Source organism: Pan troglodytes, chromosome 19, assembly GCF_028858775.2.
Source record: "Pan troglodytes isolate AG18354 chromosome 19, NHGRI_mPanTro3-v2.0_pri, whole genome shotgun sequence".
Classification (NCBI taxonomy): domain Eukaryota; kingdom Metazoa; phylum Chordata; class Mammalia; order Primates; family Hominidae; genus Pan; species Pan troglodytes.
The window spans coordinates 76,205,087-76,228,815 of NC_072417.2; the positions used below are offsets into that span (position 1 = coordinate 76,205,087).

Genomic DNA, 23,729 nt, shown 5'->3' on the forward strand with positions numbered 1-23,729 from the left:
TTTTCTTTAGAGAATATATCTTTCGATTTTATATTGGAAGCACATAGGAAGGTTATATTGTAAGACTAAGTCCTCATAACCTGCTTTGTTAGAATGCCTCTATTCTGTAAAGGAATAATTGCTATAGTTACTGATTAGTGCTTTTTTAACATCGTTTTTATGAGAAAAGAATAAAACGGGAACATGAATTGAACTCAAAATATTTAATAAATTTGGGTAGAAATTAGTATCAGAGAGATGTATTGAGTCAAACATCCTTGGGTTAAAATCCAGTTTCATTTTTACTGGTTTTGTCATTGGATTTCAGTTAGTCACCATGAGTTTCAGTGTTCTCAGCTGTGAAGTAGGTCTTTACTTCATAGGGCTTTGATGAACTATGTAAAATACCTGGCAGAGAGTACATAGTAATTATTGGTTGCCTTTCTCTCTGTTCTTAAATACATTTTAGAAAGAAGAGAAAACTTTAGGATTTTTGGACATATTGAATATTAATTCACAAGAGAGTGAGGTAGAAGGAATCCTAGAGGGTTTAAAACTTAGAAATTAAATTTGAGTTGGCCCAGTTGAAATACTGAGACTTATTAAAAAGAATCCATATTTATAGAGTTGTTTACTTAGAATTTGATATACAGTTAAGAAGAATTGTAAATGTTCACATTTCCTTTAAAAGGACAAAATTAAAGAATTTAAGTTTTAATTTCAACAGAGGCAGATCAGCCATTCAGAGATGATAATCCATGAGTAGATTTTTGCTTTAATTTTTAAAAATAATGTCAAAGAAAAATTTCTTATATTTGTCTTTCAGATAACACCTTATTTTGTCAACATGTCTATTTTTATTCAAATGTAACTTATATAGTAACAGCAGAACTAAAATAAACTGATTTATATTTAAAAAGTATTTTCATACTGGAGGAAAAAATATGGTTGCCTATCACTTTGAGTATCTTTCTATGTGATAAGTTATTTTACAAATCTGACTAAATTAGTGGAGTGTTTTACTAGATTACTGTGGACTAAGAGATATGAATATTTCCTGGCAATGTACTTATTATTTTGTATTGTCGTCGTATATTTGGAATCGATTGATTAAATGTTACTGTACTTGCTAGTTTAACAGCCCTCTACAAAATAGAGAATAGTTGATATATATACATGAATTGGATTTAATTATTGCTAGGCCTTACATATAATAAATATACTTAAAAGGAAGCTTTATATCAATAATGAATTAAAAAACAGGCCATTCTGTTTAAAAAGCAATAGATGTTACTACACGAGCTCTATTAAAAAGAATAAACCATAGAATAAGTAGATGACAGAGCAAGAATACTCTTTATTAAACCTGCTTGCAGCTACTACCCCTTTTCCCTGTCAAGTTAAAAATAAGACAAGTGATTGTATGAAAGAATGAACAAAGGAAATTGTTTGATGCCTTAATGCATTTTTCATCTGATTAAAGTGATAACAAATTTATAGGTGTATAGACCACTATGTTAAAGATTTTGCTTGGTTTAGTTTCATATTTTATATTATACTTTACATTCTTAATATATTAATTTCTGTTTTACTGTGCCTATTTTAATGAATTTATGATGCATAATTTTTCTGTTTCTATATAACAAAATTGAGGCAATTATTTACAATAAAGTAAAATTTGTTTTAGCTTTTCTTAACATGCATGAGGGAATATACTGTTTTGGTTATTTCTTAAAAGAAGATGTATATAATGAAATGGATTTGTTTCTATATAATTTTAAAAATCACAGTAAAATAAACTCAAGATTTATTTGGTTTTTAGCTTTTATTGATTTATTTTATAGGTTTATTGATTTTTATCTCATAAAACATACGCATGTAATTCTTATTATAGTAAAACAGTACTAGGGATTATTTGATGTACTGTTGTACTTTAGACAGAAAAAGCAGCTGTAATTAATTTAAAAGATTGTTTTAAATCAGGCCTTCTTAACTGGAATTCTGTGACTGAACTTTGGTGTTGATAACTTTCCTTCATTATATGCAAAGTAGAGTATATACATATGGGGGAGGGGAAAAACACCTACACTTTCTTAAGACTTCAAGAGGGGAGTGTAAACCCACAAAAATCAGGGCAAGAACCATTGGTTTATACAAGAAAAATCCTCAAATATTTTAATGATCCGGATTATAGGAAATACAAATAAATGATCGATATAGTAGTTTTAAATGTAGATAATGTCAGAGACACTGTTATGTCAATCTCATTATCTATTTGCTTATGCTCCTTTTAATTTTATGCAGATGGAGGGAGCGAGGAACCACCGGATCGAAGACAGTCAAGTGTAGACTCTCGCCAAAGCCGCTCTGGGCAAGGTAAATTTTCATCAAATTGATTATTAAATTTCAAAAAATAATGATAGATATTTCTTTCTAGTACTTAATTTGGAGACTAGGATATTGCCATGGTATAGTTTAGATATTCTAGTTTCTCATTTAGGATTTAAATGATATGATGTAAAAATCTATATATTATTTATTCAAGATATATGAAAATTAAATATTGTCTTGTGCCTGTTTTTTTAAATGATATTAACTTTTAAGTAATTTTGAAGCATTATGGTATATATCTGGATATCACTTTTGGAATGGATCCAAAAGTGAATTTTCAACAACAACATTTGTTGGAGTATCATCACACACTGACTTTTTAAATTTCATCAATATAGTATTTGTTGTCTTAGCTGTCTCAGAAGAAATGGTTTTTGTTGGTAATTGCTATGTTAGGATCTTTCTACTTATTTTTCTTTTCTATTTAAAATTTATTATCACAGGGCTTTGATTAATTTTTGAAGGGGCAACTTCAAAACTAGGTAAAAACATTCTGAGTCAGTGAAATACCCAGTTAGACCTTTTCTAATTTATTTAACATTGCATGACCACCAGCTCTGTATTCCTTTTTCTTTATAGTACTTACCACCTTCCTATTTATTCTGTTTATTTTCTCTGTTCAAAACTAGAATGGATGTTTCGTGATAGCAGTGATTTTTATGCTTTGTTCACTGCTGTATCCTTATGTGCCAATAATAAGTACATAGTATATAGTAGTCACTAAATAAATGGTGAATGAATGATCTGAAGGAGAATGAGTTGAGAACCCAAAATGATGAATAGATTATAAAATTTCAGACAATCATTTATTGAGTTTGGTTTTCAAAGAATCTTTAATAGCATAAAATAAAATAAAGCTGAGATTTACAAATGTGCAGTTTTTAATCCTGTAAAAGCTTCAGATTTATTTATTCTATAATCGTGTCCCTCTTTTTCTCCAAGTTTGCTCTTCCCAGTTTTTAGAGCTGTACTATTTTTATAAAACTGTTTGTTGCAGGTTAAAAAGAGGAATAATATGAGTTGAAAATTTTAACTTATGCTAATACTTAATCATACTTAAGTAATAAGCATGTATTATGACTGTCTGGAATTTATCTTATTCACTCTTATTTTCCCTGTAAACATATTTTGATATAAAAATGAGATTATGTAAAACTCTAAAAATAAAATTAGTACAAATTACTACTAAAATTGTAATTATTAAATGTCTTAAATTTTATTAAATATCAAATATAGATGTTTGAAATCACTTACCTAATTTACTCTGAGCTTTGTCAGTTAAAATATTTTTCAAATCAATGAGCGTAATTGAATTTTATTAACAAAGCTAAAACTTCAAACAACAAAACCAGGGATTTCTGTGATCCAGAGGACTACTACCTGATCTCAATTTGAAGTCACCAGGAATTGTATCATTGTTAGAGTTAATTGATAGTAGAAGCATGTTTCTGAACTTTTTAGAGATTTTATTTGTAATATCTCTTTATTCAAAAGAAATATATATATTTTTTATATGGAATCTTGCTTTGTCACCTAGGCTGGAGTGCAGAGTGCAATGGCTTGATCTTGGCTCACTGCAACCTCCGCCTCCCGGGTTCAAGCGATTCTCCTGCCTCAGCCTCCTGAGTAGATGGGATTACAGGCCCGGCTTTTTTTGTATTTTTAGTGGAGATGAGTTTTCACCATATTGGCCAGGCTGGTCTCGGAACTTCTGACCTCAAGTGATCCATTCACCTCAGCCTCCCAAAGTGCTAGGATTACAGGTGTGAGCCACCGCGCCTGGCCAGAAAGAAAATTATAAAAAACTATCAATAATGAGTTGAAATGAATGAGAAATAGTATTAGGAGTAAAAGATGGGATGAGTATAAAACGTTTGTTACCTCGAGAAACCCACTGAAAGATCAGTAAAGAAGGATTGGAAGGAGAAAATATCAACACAGTTTTAGAAACTGGAGAGTATATGAATAATTGAAAACTGAACTCCAACAGTAGCAGAGGAAATCAACAAAACAACCTCAAGAGGTCTCAAAAAGCTTGAGAATGGCAGTGTGTGGAAATGGAGATGCAGTGACAATTGGTTGAAAGTCAGATGAAGAAGCATTGGGTTTCTGGAACTTCCTCCCCAAAACCACCTAACCAGTCAGCTGGGCAAATGCTGAACTCCTCACCCCTAACCAAAAGCAAAATTTATCCTTAGGAGTGGGGAAAACCAGAAACACTGTAGCCTGGGAGACACCAGGCATAGTTGAGGGCAGAAGTCCCAGAATTGGACCTTAGATATCTCTCTCCTGTTTTCTCCTACTGGGCTCCCAGAATACTGGCAGTTAGACCTTCAGATTTCAGGCAGGAGGTTGGAAAAAAAATGTCTTTTCTGGAGAATCTGACCAAAAAAAGGAAGATAAAAGAAGAAAGAGGAAATTTAGTCATCAGAGATTCCTGAAATAAACAGGCCAGTTAGCTCACTCCATGTATCAAAGCTCCAAATCAGCTTTTCATTCCCCTGCCCTTAAATATGAGCAGCTAACAAAGATGAGTAGATATTTGAAGAAACTCTCTAAATGTATGAAAGATAGAAATTAAATGGAATAAAACAACTTGGAGAGACATACATTTTTGCAGAGGAAAATTATACAATTATTATCCCCAGAAATAAGAGAAAATAACCATGAAACAAGAAGTACATAAAAGAGTAATAATATGACTTTAAAAAAGGCTCTTAGGCATTGAAATTCTGATAGTAAAAACCAAAAGCTTCGTAGAATTATCAGAGACTAATGTGCTGAAAGAAACTCTGAAAAAATAGAGCAAAAGGACAAAAATAAGAAACGAAGGAGGAGTGTTAAGAAAAATCACAGGATCAGTCCAGGAATTTCAGTATTCAAATAATAGTTGTCAGAAGAAACACCGGAGAAAATGGAAAAGAAATCATCAAGATGATTCAAGATAATTTTCTTAACTGAAGAGCATAAAGTTTCCTGATTGAAAAGGCTCACTTTGTGCTTAGTACAATGGATGAAAATAGATCCAAACTAAGGCACATTGTGGTGAAATTTGAAATCACTGGAGCCAAACAGATCGTTCATGCTTCTGGGGGGTGGGAGGGAATGAGTTGGCTTTGCACTTCTCAGTCGTAGCATTGGAAACTGAAAAATAAAGCAGCATCTTCAGTATTCTGAAGGAAAATACTTTTCAATCTCTGAATTCCATATGCATTGATACTATTATTCAAATACAAGAATAGAATTAGATGTATGCATTTTCAAAAACAATCTGCCTGTCTTATACACTTTCTAAGGAATCTGTTGGAGGATGTGATCCATCAAATGAAAAAGTCAGCCAAATGAAAGAAATGAATTACAAGAGACAGGAAAGTCAATAAAGCAGAAAGATCCTTCAGAATGACAATAAAAAGAAGGGGATAGAGGGCTAGCAGTTCAGATTGGGGTGGGTTAGAAGCCTCCAGAAGAGTGGTCTTCAGGAAAATGAGATTGGTAGAAACCTGATGCAATTAATTGTCTTTAGAAAAGTTTTAGACAACTGATGAGAGTCTCAAGGTTGAAATGGTGATAAATACATAAAATAGTAAGCAAAAGAAAGTTCTGAACTACAGGGAAGATAAATAATGTGTAAGAAAGGAGATGTTAGAATAATGTCGTCAGTTCTTTAGCAGAATCCAGAGTAGTTGATGTCCAAGCCAGTCACCTCCAGTAGAAAACGTGATCAGTTTACTTAATTATGTGGTACAAATAGTTTCATTATTTATTTGATTTGGACTATTATGATAGGAAACAATGCTCTAAAGGAGGGCAAGTCTGACCTGTGACTTTGTTTTTGTATGGTTGGTGTATTTGATTTGCTAAGAACTTAAATTATTTTTGCATCTATATTCACATGGAATATTGACTTTTCATTTTCTTGTTTTCTAATGTCTTTATATCTGGTTTTAGTATCAGAATAATGCTGGCCTCATAGAATAAGTTGGAAGTTTCAACTTCAGTTTCCTCCTCTTCAGTTTCCTAAGCTACATCGTGTAGAATTGATATTATTTCATCCTTAACTGTTTGATACAATTTCTCAGAAGCTAATTGGCCTTGGAATTTTATTTGCTGGAAGGTTTTTAAATGTGAATTCAAGTTATTTAATAAATATAGGACTATTCAAATTATGTGTTTCTTCTTGAGAAACATTTTAATATCTGCATAATCTGTAGTGATGTAAGCATTCTCATTTCTGATACTGGTAATTTGGGTATTCTTTCTCACTGTCCTGATCATTTTGGACAAAGATTTGTCAGTTTTATACATCTCAGAGAATCAGTTTTGTATTTGGTTTCTGTATTGCTTTCCTGTCTTCTATGTCATTGATTTATACTTTGTCCTTTATTATTTTCTTTCTTCTGCCTGCTTTGGGTTTAATTTTATCTTTTTCTTTTTTCTTAAGGTAGAATCTGGGGTCATTGATATGAAAGCTTTCTCTTCTAATATAGGAATTTAGTGTTATAAATTTCTGTTTACTGCTTTAGTTAGTTACATAGATTCTGATAAGTAGTATTTTCTTTTAGTTCAAAAATACCCTTTTGATTTTTTCTTTGACCCATGTGTTATTTAGAAGTATGTTGATGTAGTTTCCAAACATTTGGAAGTTTTTCAGATATCTTTCTCTTATTGATTCTTACTTAAATTTCATTGTGATCAGAGGACAAACTTTCTGTAGGTTGAATCATTTTAAATTTGTTAAGACTTGTTTTATGGCCCAGGAAATGATCTATTTTAATAACTGTTCTGTGTGCACTTTAAAAGAAAGTGTATTATGCTGTTTTAGGGTGGAAGGTTCTATAAATGTCAACCTGATCACGTTGATTGATAGTGTTATTTAAGTCTTCTATCTTCTTGCCGATTTTCTTTCTACTTGTTGAACAGCAAGGAATATTGAAATTTCAGGCTATAAGTGTGGATTTGTCTATTTCTCCTTGCAGTTCTGTCACATTCCTTGTACCACTGGTCCTCTGATAAGAAAAATTCCTCTTCCTCAGAGATTTATGTGTCTCTTCAGCTATAGCTGCTGGTTGTGAGATGGGCTTGCTTAGGAACAGGGCTGGATGAGAAAGGTAAAAGAAGAAAAAGCCAGGGGATTTCCCCCATTCACACAGTCCCATATAGAGGCCCTCCATTCCCACTTTCTAACCAGAAAGAGAAGACTTATTTTGTATCTCTTTGTGTTTGTTCCTGGTGTGTAGTTCCAGGATTTGGATTCAGGCTTGGGGTTTGGGGTACATAAAAAACAGCTGGAAACTCATTGCTGAACTGGTTGTACTTTAAGTTCTAGTTTTCTTCCACAGTTTGCCCACTATTGTTTTCTTTTCTGAGTCTCAGATTGCTGGTTCATCATTCTTTCCAGGATTTTCAGTTATACTCAGGGGTTTTAGTTACATTCAGTTAAGGCATAGTGTGCTTACTTCATCTTAACTTTCTGTTTTATTACAATATAGATAGCACTCAAAATATTTTAAAATTAGTATGCATGAACATCAACCTACCGGGACAGATGCTAGTTCATTCAGAACAAACGCTAGCTGTAGACAGCTGATCCCCATATAGGTGCATACTGCCTGATAATCTGCCCTGCCTGATTGTGGATACAGTTTCTATTTCATGTTTCTTCTCCAGTAGCAGCAGAAATATATGTTGTCTGTTGGACTGTGCCAATGTCTTACCCTCTGTGCATGAGGGTCCTTTTCTTTCCTTTGTGTTAACAAGTTCCTTGGTCTCTGATCTGTCTCTCTGGTACAGTGGATTTTGACTCAAACATGCTCATACTCACTGTTCCAGTTCAGGGGCAGAGACCTCCAATGTCTTCTGCTTATTATATGTAGGAGATGGGAGACAGGCTCTTGAAATGTGACTGTAAAACTGATTGTGTTAGTTTAACCCCAGTATGACTGCCGCAGGTTAGGTGGTTATTTTCTACTTTCCAATAGCGTATTATGTATAATTGCACTATATTACTTATTATATTTTGTCTTATTTGTCTATTGGGTCTCCATTTTTCCTAGTAATGTAAGAGTTTATTAATAGCAGGGTCTTTGCATACAGAACAGTGCTAGTGCCTTGTATTTAGGTTATCAAGTTTGATGAAGGAAACTACAATTCCTGGAATTCGGATTCTGTATTTCAGGAATCTTGAGTTACTTTATCAGAGTTGGTTTTTTTGTTTGTTTGTTTTACTGGCTCCATTTTCTGCATTAAATGATTTTTTTCATTAGTGATCATATATATGTAAGCAACTTACTTGGTTCTAGACATTAAGTGGGTAGATGAACCAGCATGATATGATTGAAACCCAGTTTTTATTTTCTTTTGCAAAAATAGCATTATGCAGGCATTGAGTTCTGGCGTACAAGATGTGTACTGGTGTAATGATGTCCACGAAACCAGCTCATGCTGGAAGATGGGAAAATGCGGACGGTGTGGCTTTGCATGATTTCCATTATTTGTAGCCAACTTTATTTGATTAATACATGCTGGTGTGTCAATAGAACTAGTATATTAAATTGTCAAATATACTATATTCTGATCCTCTTTCCTTGCAAATATGTAAAATATTTAGTAGAAATGAGATGTTTATGCTCTTGAAACACACAAATTATTCTTCAGTCTGGAAAGTTACAGTGATTTCTTTATTGAACCAACTGTGGTTAATTACGTAGAGTGACAAGGAAATTATTTCAATATTCAGTGTATTATTTCTTTATCTCAGTATAAGAATATATCTAGTATAGTAGCATTACTAATGAATAAGACCGTTCTGTTTATGTGCCAGGTTGTAAACTAGGTGCATAATCCTCATTTAATTCTCAGAATAATGTTGTGAAATCACTATTATTTTCCTACAGGAAATATTAATTTTATATTATATTCTGGCTTTATAGTTATCTACATCCCAAGTTTCAAATCAGTATTGTTGGTAGCATGTATTTAGAACCTTTTCATTCTGATATATAAAGTATATATTTGTTTGTTGGTGGTTGGATAATATTTGGAAGATCTGAGCTTAAATGATAAATCCCTCTGAAATATCTTTATTGCTTGTTCTGTATTTCTTCAGAAATTTAATTTGTTATAGATTTTTTAAATTAAAACACTATTTTTATAAAATTAAACTTGAGATGCCTTTTGGAATACGTAGCCCCAACTTGAGGCCAATAATTCATTATTATTTAGAATGTTAGGGATATGTCTTAGAATGTATTGTTATAGTTTCATTAATTTTTTAAAAAGTTAATTTATACCAAACAATGTAGACATTTAAAAAGGATATGTTAAGGCTTCTTCCTGTTCCACTCTCCTAAAGTAACAAATACCTACATTCAGTTTGTATCTTTCCATGTTTTCCTCTGAGCTCATACTGGCATATGCAAGGATGCGTATGCATATATAAACCAGTTTGAAGGTTTTTGAAAAATAAAATGCAGTTTTAGTTCTCCCCTTCTCTCTCAATTAACAGTATAGCATGGCCATCCCTCCAGGAACATACTTAAATTCTTAATTTCTTAAAATCTGTGTATTGGTTGATAGTCTAAGTAACCCATTATGTATTCCACTGTTTCCGCATATATGAGTGTTCAGATTTGCAAAGTGATTATGATAATTAATTTATAATCTTAAGCTCTTGGAATACGTGGCCCCAAGCACATTTTGTATCAGAACATAGTAAATAGCCTATTTAGCTTATGATAATTGGCCCAATTAACACTAGAAGCCTTGTAGAAGCCGCTCCTTGCTTATTTACCTTTATGATAGAAAAGGAATAAAAGCATGACAACTAAAAAGTTTGGAAGGCCGGGCACGGTGCCTCATGCCTGTAATTCCAGCACTTTGGGAGGCCCAAGGTGGGTGGATCACGAGATCAGGAGATCAAGACCATCCTGGCTAACATTGTGAAACCCCGTCTCTACTAAAAATACAAAAAAAAAAGTTAGCTGGGCGTGGTGGCGGGCGCCTGTAGTCCCAGCTACTTGGGAGGCTGAGGCAGGAGAATGGCATGAACCCGGGAGGCGGAGCTTGCAGTGAGCCAAGATCTTGCCACTACACTCCAGCCTGGGCGACAGAGCAAGACTCCATCTCAAAAAAAAAGAAGTTCAGAAAAGGTATGAACATCTAGAAAGATTTTATTTTAAAATATTCTTATGTGAATTTTTCTGGTAAGAGATAAAAGTTATAAAAAAAACTTTGTAAGTCTTTTTGAAGGGTCATAAACAGTTGGATAAGAAATTATTAGGACGGCATCTGTTGGTAAAGCCTGGGGAAAATTATTATAGAGTTGATACATTTTTTGTTTTGTTTCATATGAAGAGCAGTTGGTTTTAATGTTTTTTTCCTAGTGAAAGATTGAAGAGCTAGTTCCCACAAGGGGGCAGAATAAGACAAACCTGAAACCTTCACACTATAAACACAGAAGTGGTAAATAATGTAACAAAATTTATTTTAAATTTATAGTTGATTTATTAAGAAGGAAGGGGAAATCACAAGGAGCTAGAAATGAGCAGAGAGGTAATTTTCTGATCGTCCTATGAATGGTACCATATATTGGCATATGTACCTACCTGTCCCCCGGCACATGTATGGACTGTAGGGTGATCATTCAGCTGTGGCCTTAGATTAGTATTGATGAGTGGAAGTTCATTTTGCTAAGTCCATGTATAAACTCCATCCCTTTGTTAATGAGGGTAGGGTAGAGTGGTTGGTTAGGCCATTTTCATTGGCTGAGACTGACTGAGTCCCCAGAACAGGCCATCTTGTTTACCAGGTTAAGCAGCCCCTTCTCTGCTGTGTTTGCTCTTTGTCAGGTATTCACATGGGGCATAAATTACTTCATGTGTGTTCCCTTTCAAAGAGATACAGCCAAATTCTTTGACACCAGATATCTTTGTAATCAGTTTTCTAATTGTTCCAAGTCTCTGAATATCCAGTAAAACCATTAAACACTGTCCATGAGTCAGTATAGAACAGTACCTCTGTTATCTCTCCTTACAATCAAAATGGACAATCAGGCCCTGCTCAAATTTCTGCCACAGGGAGGGCTTCACTTCTTCACTTCACCACTCCTTCAGGACCACCCCTGAATGGGGCTGCTGTGCTGTTGTCATCTACATGTCATGCAGAGCCATGACATAACTACTCTGCCAGTCACTTCCTGTAGCTGTGTCTTCATCCAGACCAAGTGATGAGAGAACAGACAGAGAAAAAAGCAACAGCAATGAGGATGTACTTCACACCCTTGGGACCACAACTCCTGGGATAAGAGAAAAAGATTCCCTTCTCTTAGACTTCAGGTGCTTGCCCAGTCACCACTACCATATCTGCCTGGGAACTGGGATGGAAGAAAAGGTGGAAAGGGAAAAAAAGGGGGAGATTTCCTCCAGTCTCTTGGAGCCATAAGGGCCCCTTTTTCTGGTCCTCAGACCAGAAAGGGAGGGATTCTCTTGGAGTTTTTTCTGATCTTACCCAGTAGATACTTCTCTGAGTTTTGAGCTCTCCAAGCCAGGTAAAATGCAAGGAAAAAACATAGTAAACTCAATACCACGTCAGAACTTTAAAGTTCTGTGCTCCTTCCCCAGTCTGCCTGATAATATTTGTTTTCAGTCTTCAGACGGCTTTTGGATATTGTCAAATGCTTTTTATGGATCTGATCATATGGATATGATCATGTGATTTTTCTTCTTTAGCCTGTTCATGTGATTGATTTTGTTAATTGATTTTCAAGTGTTGAGCTAGTCTGGCATACCTGGTATAAATACCACTTAGTCATGGTGTGTAATTCCTTTTATACATTTTTGGATTTGATTTGTAAATATTTTATTGAGAATTTTTGCACGTACGTTCATGAGAGAAATTTCTGTAGTGTTCTTGTTGTATCTGTCTGGTTTTCATATTAGGATAATGCTGACCTTATAGAATAAGTTAGGAAGTAGTCCTTCTGCTTCTACCTTCTGAAAAAGATTGTAGAGAATATGTGTAATTTCTTCCATAAATGTTTAGTAGAATTTACCAGTGAACCCATCTGGGCCTGGTGCTTTCTGTTTTGGAAGGTTACCAGTTACTGATTAAATTTATTTAATAGTTATAGGCCTATTCAGATTGTCTATTTTTTCTTGTAAGAATTTTGCCAGATTGTGTTTTTCAAGGAATTGGTCATTTTATCTAGGTCATCAAATTGTGGGTGTAGAATTGCTTATAATATTCCTGTATTATCCTTTTAATGTTCATGAAATCTGTGGTGATACCCCTCTATACCCCTCTTTCATTTCTGGGATTAGTAATTTGTGTCTCTTTCTCTCTCTTTTTTAGCCTGGCTAGAAGCTCCTCAATTTTATTAATCTTTTCAATTTTTTTTTCTTTTCAAAGAACCAGGACTTGGTTTTGTTGATTTTTCTCTATTGATTCCCATTTCCAATTTCATTGATTTCTGCTCTAGTTTTTATTATTTCTTTTCTTCTGCTTGCTTTGAATTTAATTTGCTCTTCTTTTTCTAGTTTCCTAAGATAGATGCTTAGATTATTGATTTTAGATCTTTCTTTTCTAATATATATATTAAGCACTATAAATTTCAGTCTATCACTGCATCCCACAGATTTTGAAAAGTTGTATTTTTATTTAGTTCAAAATATTTTAAAATTTCTTTTGAGATTTCTTCTTTGAACTGTGTGTTATTTAAATGTGTGTTTACTATCCAAGTATTTTGGGATTTTTCAGCTATCTTTCTGTTATTGATTTCTAGTTTAATTCTGTTGTGGTCTTAGAGCAACCATTGTATGATTTCTATTCTTTTGAGTTTGTTAAGGTGTACTTTATTGCCCAGAATGTGTTCATTCATAATGAACATTCCATGTGCGCTTGAAAAGAATGTGTATTCTGCTGTTGTAATGTGAAGTAGTCCATAGGTGTCCATTATAACCAGTTGATGGATGGTGCTGTTGAGTTCAACTGTGTCCTTACTGCTTTTCTGCCTGCTGGATCTGTCCATTTCTGATAGAAGGCTGTCAAAGTCTCAAGTGTAATAGTGTATTCGTCTATTTATCCGTGTAGTTCTATCCATTTTTGCCTCATGTTTTGATTCTCTCTTGTTACATACTCATCAGTCAAGACTGTTAAGTCTTGTTGGGGAATTGACTCCTTTAAAGTGAGTTTTTTGTAAGTAACACATTAGTTGGGTCTGTTTTTTTGACCCATTGTTACAATCTCTGACTTTTAATTGGTATATTTAGATTATTGACCTTTGAAGTGATTATTGATATAGTTGGATTAATATCTGCCATACTTGTTACTATTTTCTGTTTGTTGCCCTTCACAGTTTCTATTCGTCTTCTACTCTTTTCTGCCATTTGTTGTTTTAATTCAAAATTTTATATAATTCCATTTTCTTTCCTTTCTTATATCACTTCTTTTTTCACCTTTTTTAGTGGCTGCCTAAAATTTGCAATATATATTTACATAAATTTAAGTTCACTTTCAAATAATACTGTACTATTTCACAGGTAGTACAGATACTGTGTAATAACAAAATATCCCTAATTCCTCCCTGGCATCCCTTATATCATTGTTGTCATTTATTTTACTCACACACACACAAGCATACATGCACATGTGTGTCTGTGTGTGTGTATATGTATATTATACATATACACATAGCATACACAAGCATACATAATCAAATATATTGTTGCTATTATTATTTTGAACAACTTATGTGTTAGAACAATTAAGAATTTTTTAAAAAGTCTTTATCTTCACGTATTCATTCTCTAAAGCTTATCCTTTCTTTATGTAGATCAGACTTGCTGACCTATATCATTTTATTTCTCTGAAGAACTTTTAACATTTCTTGCAAGGCAGGTCTTCTGGCAACAAATTTTCTGTTTTTGTTTGGGAAAGTCTTTATTTCTCCTTCACTTTTGAAGGATGATTCTGCAGGGTATAGAATTCTAGGTTTGTTTGTTTTTTTAACCACTTTATTTCATTCTATCTTTTCTTGTATTGTTTCTGAGGAGATATCAGATATATTAATAATTTTTTCTTTGCTTTCCTGTAGGTAAGGTTTTTTTCCCTCTGGTTTAAGATTTTTTTGTTTCTCTTTGATTTTCTGAAGTTTGAATGTGTTTTACTGAAGCATAGTTTGTTTGGCATTTATCCTGCTGGGAGTACTCGGAGCTTTCTGGTCTATGGTTTGGTATCTGACATTAATTTGGGGAAATCTTCAGTCATTATTGCCTTAAATATTTCTTCTTCTGTTATTCCCATTATGCATATTTACACCTTTTGTAGTGGTTCCACAGTTCTTAGGTGTTCTGTTCTTTTTTCTGTTTGCTTTTCAGTTTTGAATGTTTTTATTGACATATCCTGAAGCTCAGACTCTTTCCTCAGCCACGTCCAGTCTGCTAATGAGGCCATTAAAGGCATTCTTAATTTCTATTCTAATGTTTTTGATCTACATTTTCTTATTCTTTCATAGAAGTTCCATCTACTTATATTACTCATCTGTTCTTGCATGTTGTCTACTTTTTTTCATGAAAGCCCATAGCATATTAATCATAATTGTTTACATTTATAGTCAGAACCAGTTTATAGCAGGGTGTTTAATCCCTGCTGTTGAGAGGTGAAGCCAGCTGGACTTCCTGGGTCAAGTGGGGACTTGGAGAACTTTTCTCTTACAAGAGGTTTGTAAAACACACCCATTAGTGCTCTGTAGCTAGCTAGAGGTTTGTAAAATGCACCAATCAGTGCTCTGTAAAAACACACCAATCAGCGCTCTGTAGCTAGCTAGAGGTTTGTAAAATGCACCAATCAGCGTTCTATAAAATGGACCAATCAGCACTCTGTAAAATGGACCAATCAGCAGGACATGGGCGGAGACAAATAAGGGAATAAAAGCTGGCCACCCCAGCCTGCAGCGGCAACTCACTGGCCTCCCTTTCTGTGCTGTGGAAGCTTTGTTCTTTTGCTCTTCACAATAAATCTTGCAGCTGGTCACTCTTGGTTCCGTGCCACCTTTAAGAGCTGTAACAATCACCACAAAGGTCTGTGTCAGTGAGACCACAAACCCATCCGAAGGAACCAAATCCGGACACACTGTAACTGGGTGTGTTTCTAATCCTTGCTCTGTCTCTTCCAACAGTATCTTTCGCCTTTTAATGTGTCTTGCAATTTTTTGCTGAAAGGTAGACATGATGTTTTGAGTGGAAGGAACTGTGGTGAATAAACCTTTAGTAATGTAGTGTTCAGGTGTGTGGGAAAAGGAAGCATCTAAGTACTTTGGTAAGTTCTTGTCTTTTGGTGAGCCTGTGCCCCTTCACTATGAACTTTACCAGTGCTTCTCTGTTTTTTTCTTTGTTTTTCTTTGTTTTTTGTTTTTTTTCTCCCTTCTCATAGTTAGGTGGAACAGGATGGCTAGAGGAGGCTGAAGTTTGGTATTTTTCTTTCACAAGTGTGGTTAAGCTCTGGGAAAATAATTTCTCCTGATGGTTAAGAAGAATACCATTCTCTGGTACATTTCAAAATGGTTACTTTCCTCTGCCCCTCCTGGAAGTAGGAGTGGATTTTTCTTCAATACTGACTGAGAGTCTCATAGTGCTCCAGGAGATAAAACTCCCAAAAGATTGGGGCCCCTCTGAAACTGGGTCCCCTCAGAATTTTGATTTCTCAGGCTTGTCTGCCTGAGCCTCCAATAATTCATCAACTACAGTTCAGGTTTTCCTACTTCTGTATTGGTTCCCACTGAGGTTGCTGCTTGTGCGTTTCTGCATTCTCTATAGTCACCTGTCTCTCTCCAACTTTTGGCACAGCAGTTTACATTGTGACTTCCCTTCTCTAAAGAATGTAAGAAGAGTTGTTGATTTTTCAACGTGTTTAGTTTTTTACATGTTAGATGAAGTGAAAACTTCTAAGCTTCTTACATGCCAGATGGGAAACTAGAATTAAGCTCTATGCATTCTTTCCAGGGTTTATAGTTGTATTCAATGAGAGAGACGAGGTAGGGTATGCGTACTCCATCTTTCCTGGAATTGGAACCTAATTAAATTTTTCAAATATATGTCCTTACTGATTTTTTTAAACAGTCATATGATTTGTTTCCTTGTATTAATTCTCTTGTGTAGAACAAGAGAAAATTTTTGGCTAAAGGCCCTCCTATGTGGTATATAGTCATAAGGTTTCTTTCCAGTGTGACTTTTCATATCTTTAAAGGCAAGAAGGACTGTTGAAGCTTTTCTAACATATTCATTACGTATATGATTTCTCTCCTTTATATGTCCTCACCTTTTTCCATAGGCATAGGTTGAATAACTTCTGAAAACCTTCCCAGTCATTGCATTTATAGCCTTTCTTCCCAGAATGTGTCTAAACATGTTCAGTAATATTAAAGTTCCTGCTCAAGACTTTCCTGAATTCACCGCATTCGTTGTGTTTCTCTCATGTGTGTATAGCCATTGTAAGGTGAAAGTTTCTGCTTTTTCCCAGTCAGTGCTGTTGTCGAGTTTTCTCCAACATGGATATCCGCTCCAGTGCACAGTAAAATCAGCGCTCCTACTAAAGGTTCCCACAGTCTTTGTGTTGAGTTTTTGCCCAGTGTATATTCTCTTGTGCACTATAAAGCAAGAGCTGTTTTTGAAGAAATTTACACACTGATTACAGTCATAAAGTTTGTCTTCGGTGTGAGATCTCATGTATGTTTTGGAGGTGACTGTAGATCAAATACTGTCCTGCTCTAAAATTGTTCAAAGGGTTTCTTTTCATTTTGAATTCTCCCATGTCTCTGAAGGGAATAACGGTTACCGAAGGCTTTTGTACAGTCTTTACACTCATGGTTTGTCTCGTCTATGATTTCTGTCTCCTGCAGAATAACATTAGCACTCCTTTTGAAGGCTTTTCCATATAGATTTCATTCATAGAATTTATTTCACTAGGAGTCCTCTCTGTTTGCATCTCACTGATGCAGACATACTATTGAAAAGCTGAAAGTTGTTCATTTTCTCATGTCTGCTATTACTACTGTTCAAGTCTGCACTGGAGATTCTAGTCAGGGCATTAAAGCCTCTGCAAGTAAAGATGTCCCTCCTGTGCTGAGATTGTGAGACGAAAACACCGAAAGAAGACCCTGGGACAGAGCATTCCAGGCAGATGGAAGGGCCAGAGCTGAGTCTCCACAGAAGACTGGAGGCCTGAGTCAGCTTTGCCCCTCTGCCCAGCTAGGGGCTACCCTAATACCCATGTCTCAATCAGTCTGAGTTACATGATATACAAACGAGAGAAAGTCCCTACTGTTAAGATACTTTCATTCTGGAGGAGTGAGAGAAATAAAAGAAGAAAGTCATATCAGGTAATGATAAGTGCTGTGTGAATTGAGGGGGAAAGTGGGAAGGGATGAAGTCAGAGAAGTTGGAAGGGGAGGAGGTAAGAGAATTAAGTAGGTGGGTGCCAGATCATGTAGAGCTTTGTAGACCGTGGTAAGGATTTGGGTTCTAATTTTCTTCTGTTGCTGATTGACTATATGATCTTTAATTAGTTATTAAACTTTCTCTGCTTAATTTTTTTTAGTATTTAATAGTATGTGAATGTGTGAGATAATTGCAGTCTCAGAGTGGTATAAATCTTTGCATGAAAGAACATTAGGAATAATTTAGGCCAAACCCCATTGTTTCAGACATACATGAAAGACCTTTGAGAAATTATGCATTGTTATTGTGTGTATTATGTTTAACATGCCTACACTCGTTTTAGGGACCAGACTACCACCTGTGCTGTTATTTTAAAAGTGTACTTTGGAGATACAATATCCAATTAGAAAAGTTCACAAATCATAAGTGTACAGTGAGTATGTTATTACAAATTAGGTTTTTAAAAAGTCGGGTTTATTTAATTTATATAAGTAAAATTTGCCATTTTAAGTGTACATACCATGAATTTGTAAAACATATATAGTCATGTTAAATACCACTAAATCAAATATAGCTTATTTCCATAAAAAGTTCCCTCATGCCCCCTTGTAATTAGTTGTCTCCCTCAACCTAATCCCTAGCAACCACTTAAGTGTTTTCTAATACTATAGTATTTCCCAGAATATTCTGTAAATGAAGCCATGTAGTATATAGTCTTTTGACCGTATTACTGACTTTTTTTTTGAGTTTTTTTTTTTTGTACTTTAAGTTCTAGGGTACATGTGCACAATGTGCAGGTTTGTTACATATGTATACGTGTGCCATGTTGGTGTGCTGCACCCATTAACTCATCATTTACATTAGGTACATCTCCTAATGCCATCCCTCCCCACTTTCCCCACCCCACAACAGGCCCCGGTGTGTGATGTTCCCCTTCCTGTGTCCATGTGTTCTCATTGTTCAGTTCCCACCTATGAGTAAGAACATGCGGTATTTGCTGTCCTTGCAATAGTTTGCTCAGAATGATGGTTTCCGGCTTCATCCATGTCCCTACAAAGGACACGAACTCATCCTTTTTCATGGCTGCATAGTATTCCCTGGTGTATATGTGCCACGTTTTCTTAATCCAGTCTATCATTGATGGACATTTGGGTTGGTTCCAAGTCTTTGCTATTGTGAATAGTGCTGCAATAAACATACGTGCGCATGTGTCTTTATAGCAGCATGATTTATAATCCTTTGGGTATATACCCAGTAATGGGATGGCTGGGTCAAATGGTATTTCTACTTCTAGATCCTTGAGGAATCACCACACTGTCTTCCACGGTGGTTGAACTAGTTTACAGTCACACCAACAGTGTAAAAGTGTTCCTATTTCTCCACATCCTCTCCAGCACCTGTTGTTTCCTGACTTTTTAATGATCCCCATTCTAACTGGTGTGAGATGGTATCTCATTGTGGTTTTGATTTGCATTTCTCTGATGATCAGTGATGAAGAACATTTTTTCATGTGTCTGTTGGCTGCATAAATGTCTTCTTTTGAGAAGTGTCTGTTCATATCCTTTGCCCACTTGTTGATGGGGTTGTTTGTTTTTTTCTTGTAAATTTGTTTAAGTTCTTTGTAGATTCTGGATATTAGCCCTTTGTCAGATGAGTAGATTGCAAAAATTTTCTCCCATTCTGTAGGTTGCCTGTTCACTCTGATAGTGGTTTCTTTTGCTGTGCAGAAGCTCCTTAGTTTAATTAGATCCCATTTGTCAATTTTGGCTTTTGTTGCCATTGCTTTTGGTGTTTTAGACATGAAGTCCTTGCCCATGTCTATGTCCTGAATGGTATTGCCTAGGTTTTCTTCTAGGGTTTTTATGGTTTTAGGTCTTACATTTAAGTCTTTAATCCATCTTGAATTAATTTTTGTATAAGGTGAAAGGAAGGGATCCCGTTTCAGCTTTCTACATATGGCTAGCCAGTTTTCCCAGCCCCATTTATTAAATAGGGAATCCTTCCCCCATTTCTTGTTTTTGTCAGGTTTGTCAAAGATCAGATGGTTGTAGATGTGTGGTATTATTTCTGAGGGCTCTGTTCTGTTCCATTGGTCGATACCTCTGTTTTGGTACCAGTACCATGCTGTTTTGGTTACTGTAGCCTTGTAGTATAGTTTGAAGTCAGGTAGCATGATGCCTCCAGCTTTGTTCTTTTGGCTTAGGATTGTCTTAGAAATGCGGGCCCTTTTTTGGTTCCATATGAACTTTAAAGTAGTTTTTTCCAATTCTGTGAAGAAAATCATTGGTAGCTTGATGGGGATGGCATTGAATCTATAAATTACCTTGGGCTATATGGCCATTTTCACAATATTGATTCTTCCTATCCATGAGCATGGAATGTTCTTCCATTTGTTTGTGTCCTCTTTTATTTCGTTGAGCAGTGGTTTGTAGTTCTCCTTGAAGAGCTCCTTCATATCCCTTGTAAGTTGGATTCCTAGGTATTTTATTCTCTTTGTAGCAATTGTGAATGGGAGTTCACTCATGATTTGGCTCTCTGTTTGTCTGTTATTGATGTATAAGAACATATTACCCATTTTTAATTTTTGTGCACACATCAGAAGTTCATTCTTTTTATTGCTGAGTAAGATTCTGTTGCATGTATATGTCACAATTTGTTCATTCATCAGTTGATGGACATTTGGGTACTTTTCAGTTTGTGGAGAGTAATAATTTTTCTATTTGTGTGTGGGAGGAGGGACATATATCTTCATTTCTTTTGGGTAAATTCCTAGGAGCTGGATTTCTGGGTCATATGGTAGGTTTACTTACAAACTGCCAAACTGTTTCCCAACTTATATATACCAGTTGATATTGTCACCAGCAGTATATGAGAGCTATAGTTCATTCTTGTCAGCATTCGGTTTTGCTGGGTTTTTTTTTATTTTAGCCATTTTACTAGGTGTGTAGTAGTAACTCCTAGTTTGAATTACTGTAATGATTAATGATGTTGAGCATCTGTATTAGGCCATTCTTGCATTGCTATAAAGAAATACCTGAGACTGGGTAATATATAAAGAAAAGAGGTTTAATTGGCTCACAATTCTGGAAGCTGTACAGGAATCATGGTGCTGGCATCTGCTTGGCTTCTAGGGAAGCTTTAGGGAACTTTCAATCATAGTGGAAGGTGGATGGGGAAGCCACCTTCTCACATGGCGGGAGCAGGAGCCAAGGGGTGGAGGGAGGTGATACATACTTTTAAATGACCATATCTCATGAGAACTCACTATCACGAAGACAGCAACAAGCTATGAGGGATCCCCCTCCGGCCATCATCCAAACACCTCCCAACAGGCCCACCTTCAGTATTGGTCATTACAGTTCAACATGAGATAGGGGCGGGGGCAAATATCCAAACTATATTATCATCCGTGTTTCTTACTTAGTGAAGCGTCTGTTCAGATCTTCTGCCCATTTTTAAAATTGGGTAGTTTGCATTCTTGTTCCTGAGTTAAGAGTTCTTACAGCCTAACTACCAGTCCTTTATTAGATATGTGTTTTGCAAGTATTTTCTTTCAACGGTACTGCTTTTCATTTTGTAACACTATCATTTGAAGAGTAGAAATTTTTAATTTTTGTGAATTCCAGTTCATCAGTTTTTTAATATGGTTCATCTTTTTGGGATCCTTTGTAAGAAATCTACCTGACCCAAGGTCACACAGATTTTCTCCTGTGTTTTCTTCTAAAAGGTTTATAATTTTATAGTTTTATAGTTTCTTCTAATAGTTTTATAGTTTTTTTTTTTAACATTTTCAGTCTGTGACTAATTTCTCTTTGATGTTTTCATGAGTAGAGGTATGCTTCAAGGCCCGTGTTTTTGCATTTGGAGGTCTAGTAGTTAACAAAATTATTTGTTGAAAATATCCTTTCTACACTGAATTATCCTTTCACCTTTGTCACAAATTAGTTGGCTATATGTGTGGTTCTTTTTCTGGATGCTCTAGACTGTTTCATTCATTTTGTGTCCATTGTTTTTCTAACACCATCTAAGCTCTGGATTACTGTACCACATAGTAGGTCTTGAAATTATATACTGTTTGGACTCCAGTTTTGGTTTTGTTTGTTCAAAATTGTTGTGGCTATCCTAGTTCTTTTGTTTTTCTGTATAAATTTTAAAATTAGCTTATTGATTACTATAAAAGTTAACTGCCTGCTATATTTCCATTGGGATTGCTTCAAACCTGTAGATCACTTTGGAGACAATTGACATAGTGATATGGAGTCTTCAGATCCATAAACATGGTACATTGCTCCATTTAGGATTTTTGGGTTTTGTTTTCATTTTTTTAGAGACAGTATCTCACTATGTTGCTCAGGCTGGTCTTAAACTCCTGAGCTCAAGCAATTCTTCTGTCTCAGCCTCCCAAGTAGTAGCTGGGACTACAGGCACATGCCACAACTCCTGAGTCTATTTAGGTTTCTAATTTCTCTTACCAGTTTCTTGTAGTTTTCAGAGTACATGGTATGTATTCTGTCAGATGTATTCCTAAATATTTTATGTTTTTAGTAGTGTTATTGTAATGATATTGGTTAAATGTTTTTTAAAATTTTCCAAATGTTCATTGCTAGTATATAGGAAGACACTTGATTCTTGTACATTAACTTTGTAACCTGTGAATTTGCCTTACTGACTTATTTTTTCTTATAGCTTTTTTGTAGATACCTTAGAATTTTTACATAGGCAATCATGTTGTCTGATATGATCCTATACTCGTTGTTAAACTTCTCGGGGCCTGTTTCTTGCCTGAGGTGTGGACTTGTAAGGATGTTACAGAGTCACAGAGTGATGATACGAACTCTGAGTTAAAAAGACATTTGGAATAATTTAGGCAAAACTCCTTTGCTTCTGTTACATATGCAAAATCGCTTTGTCTTTAGGGGCCAGTTTATCACCATGCTATATATTTTTTTCCTGTGTACTTTTTAAAAGTAAACTTTTATTGAAGCATGACATGTAAACTGAAAAATTCACCAATGATGTATACAGTTCACTGAATTATCACAAGTGAACATATTATGCTAGAGGTTTTTGATTTCTAGGTTTTTATTTGTGGTTATTTTTATTACTTGAAAAACTAGAAGGCAGTTCTCTAGAATATGTATTGTCTTCAATGGAAGAGTTTCTCTGTTAACTTGAACTTTAATATCTAATAATCATTTATGTTAAGTATAATACCTCGTGATAACTGAAATTTCAGTTGGATCATAGTCACTCCTAACATTTCTTTGGTGTCCATACACACTTTAGATTCTGCTGCATTCTGACCTCAACTTCTGAATGTCTAGTCACCAGGTGTCCAGCATAACTGAATTTTTTCTGTCAAGTTAGCAGTTTGAAAATTCTGCCACATCTCCATCATATTATCTCAGTCACTTTTAATTTGGTTGACTGAAGCAGGAAAAGAAAAGTAGAAAATAAAGATTGAGTAATGTAGAGTACCAGTAGGTGCTGTCTTACATACTTGGTAAATTGGATTCCTCCCCCGCCCCGCCTTTTTTTTTTTAACTTCGTGTTATAAAACTATACATGTATTCCTTATGCTATGCAACTTTGCAGAAGCTCCCACTGGTATAGGCCAAGTATATGTCCCTGCCCCACTGATGCTTCTCTTGGCTCCATGAGTTCCTTGGGCCAGTGGAATGTTAGTGAGCAGAGAGTTTTTCTTTGTTGTTTTTTTCAGTAGAGACAGGGTCTTACTCTGTTGCCCAGGCCAAAGTACAGTAGTATGATCGTAGCTCACTGCAGCCTCAAACTCCTGGGCTCAATTGATCCTCCTGCTTCAGCCTTCCGAGTAGCTGGGACTACAGGTACACCACGCCCAGCTAATATTTTTCGTTTTTGTAGAGACAGTGTCTTACATTGTTGCCCACATCGATCTCAAACTCCTGGCTT

General features: G+C 35.2%; 1 protein-coding gene across 11 annotated transcripts in view; it reads left to right on the forward strand.

Moving 5' to 3' along the window:
* The window catches only part of TANC2 (tetratricopeptide repeat, ankyrin repeat and coiled-coil containing 2), a 471,963-nt gene that overhangs the window by 115,862 nt on the left and 332,372 nt on the right, over positions 1-23,729 (forward strand). For 10 of the 11 annotated variants that reach the window (XM_016932703.4, XM_016932704.4, XM_016932707.4 and 7 more), the window contains one exon: positions 2,284-2,355. The exons of the other annotated variant lie outside the window; for it this stretch is intronic. In XM_016932703.4, the coding sequence (XP_016788192.3) occupies positions 2,284-2,355 (72 nt within the window). The remainder of the gene's footprint in view (positions 1-2,283; positions 2,356-23,729) is intronic. 11 annotated transcript variants of the gene reach the window in all.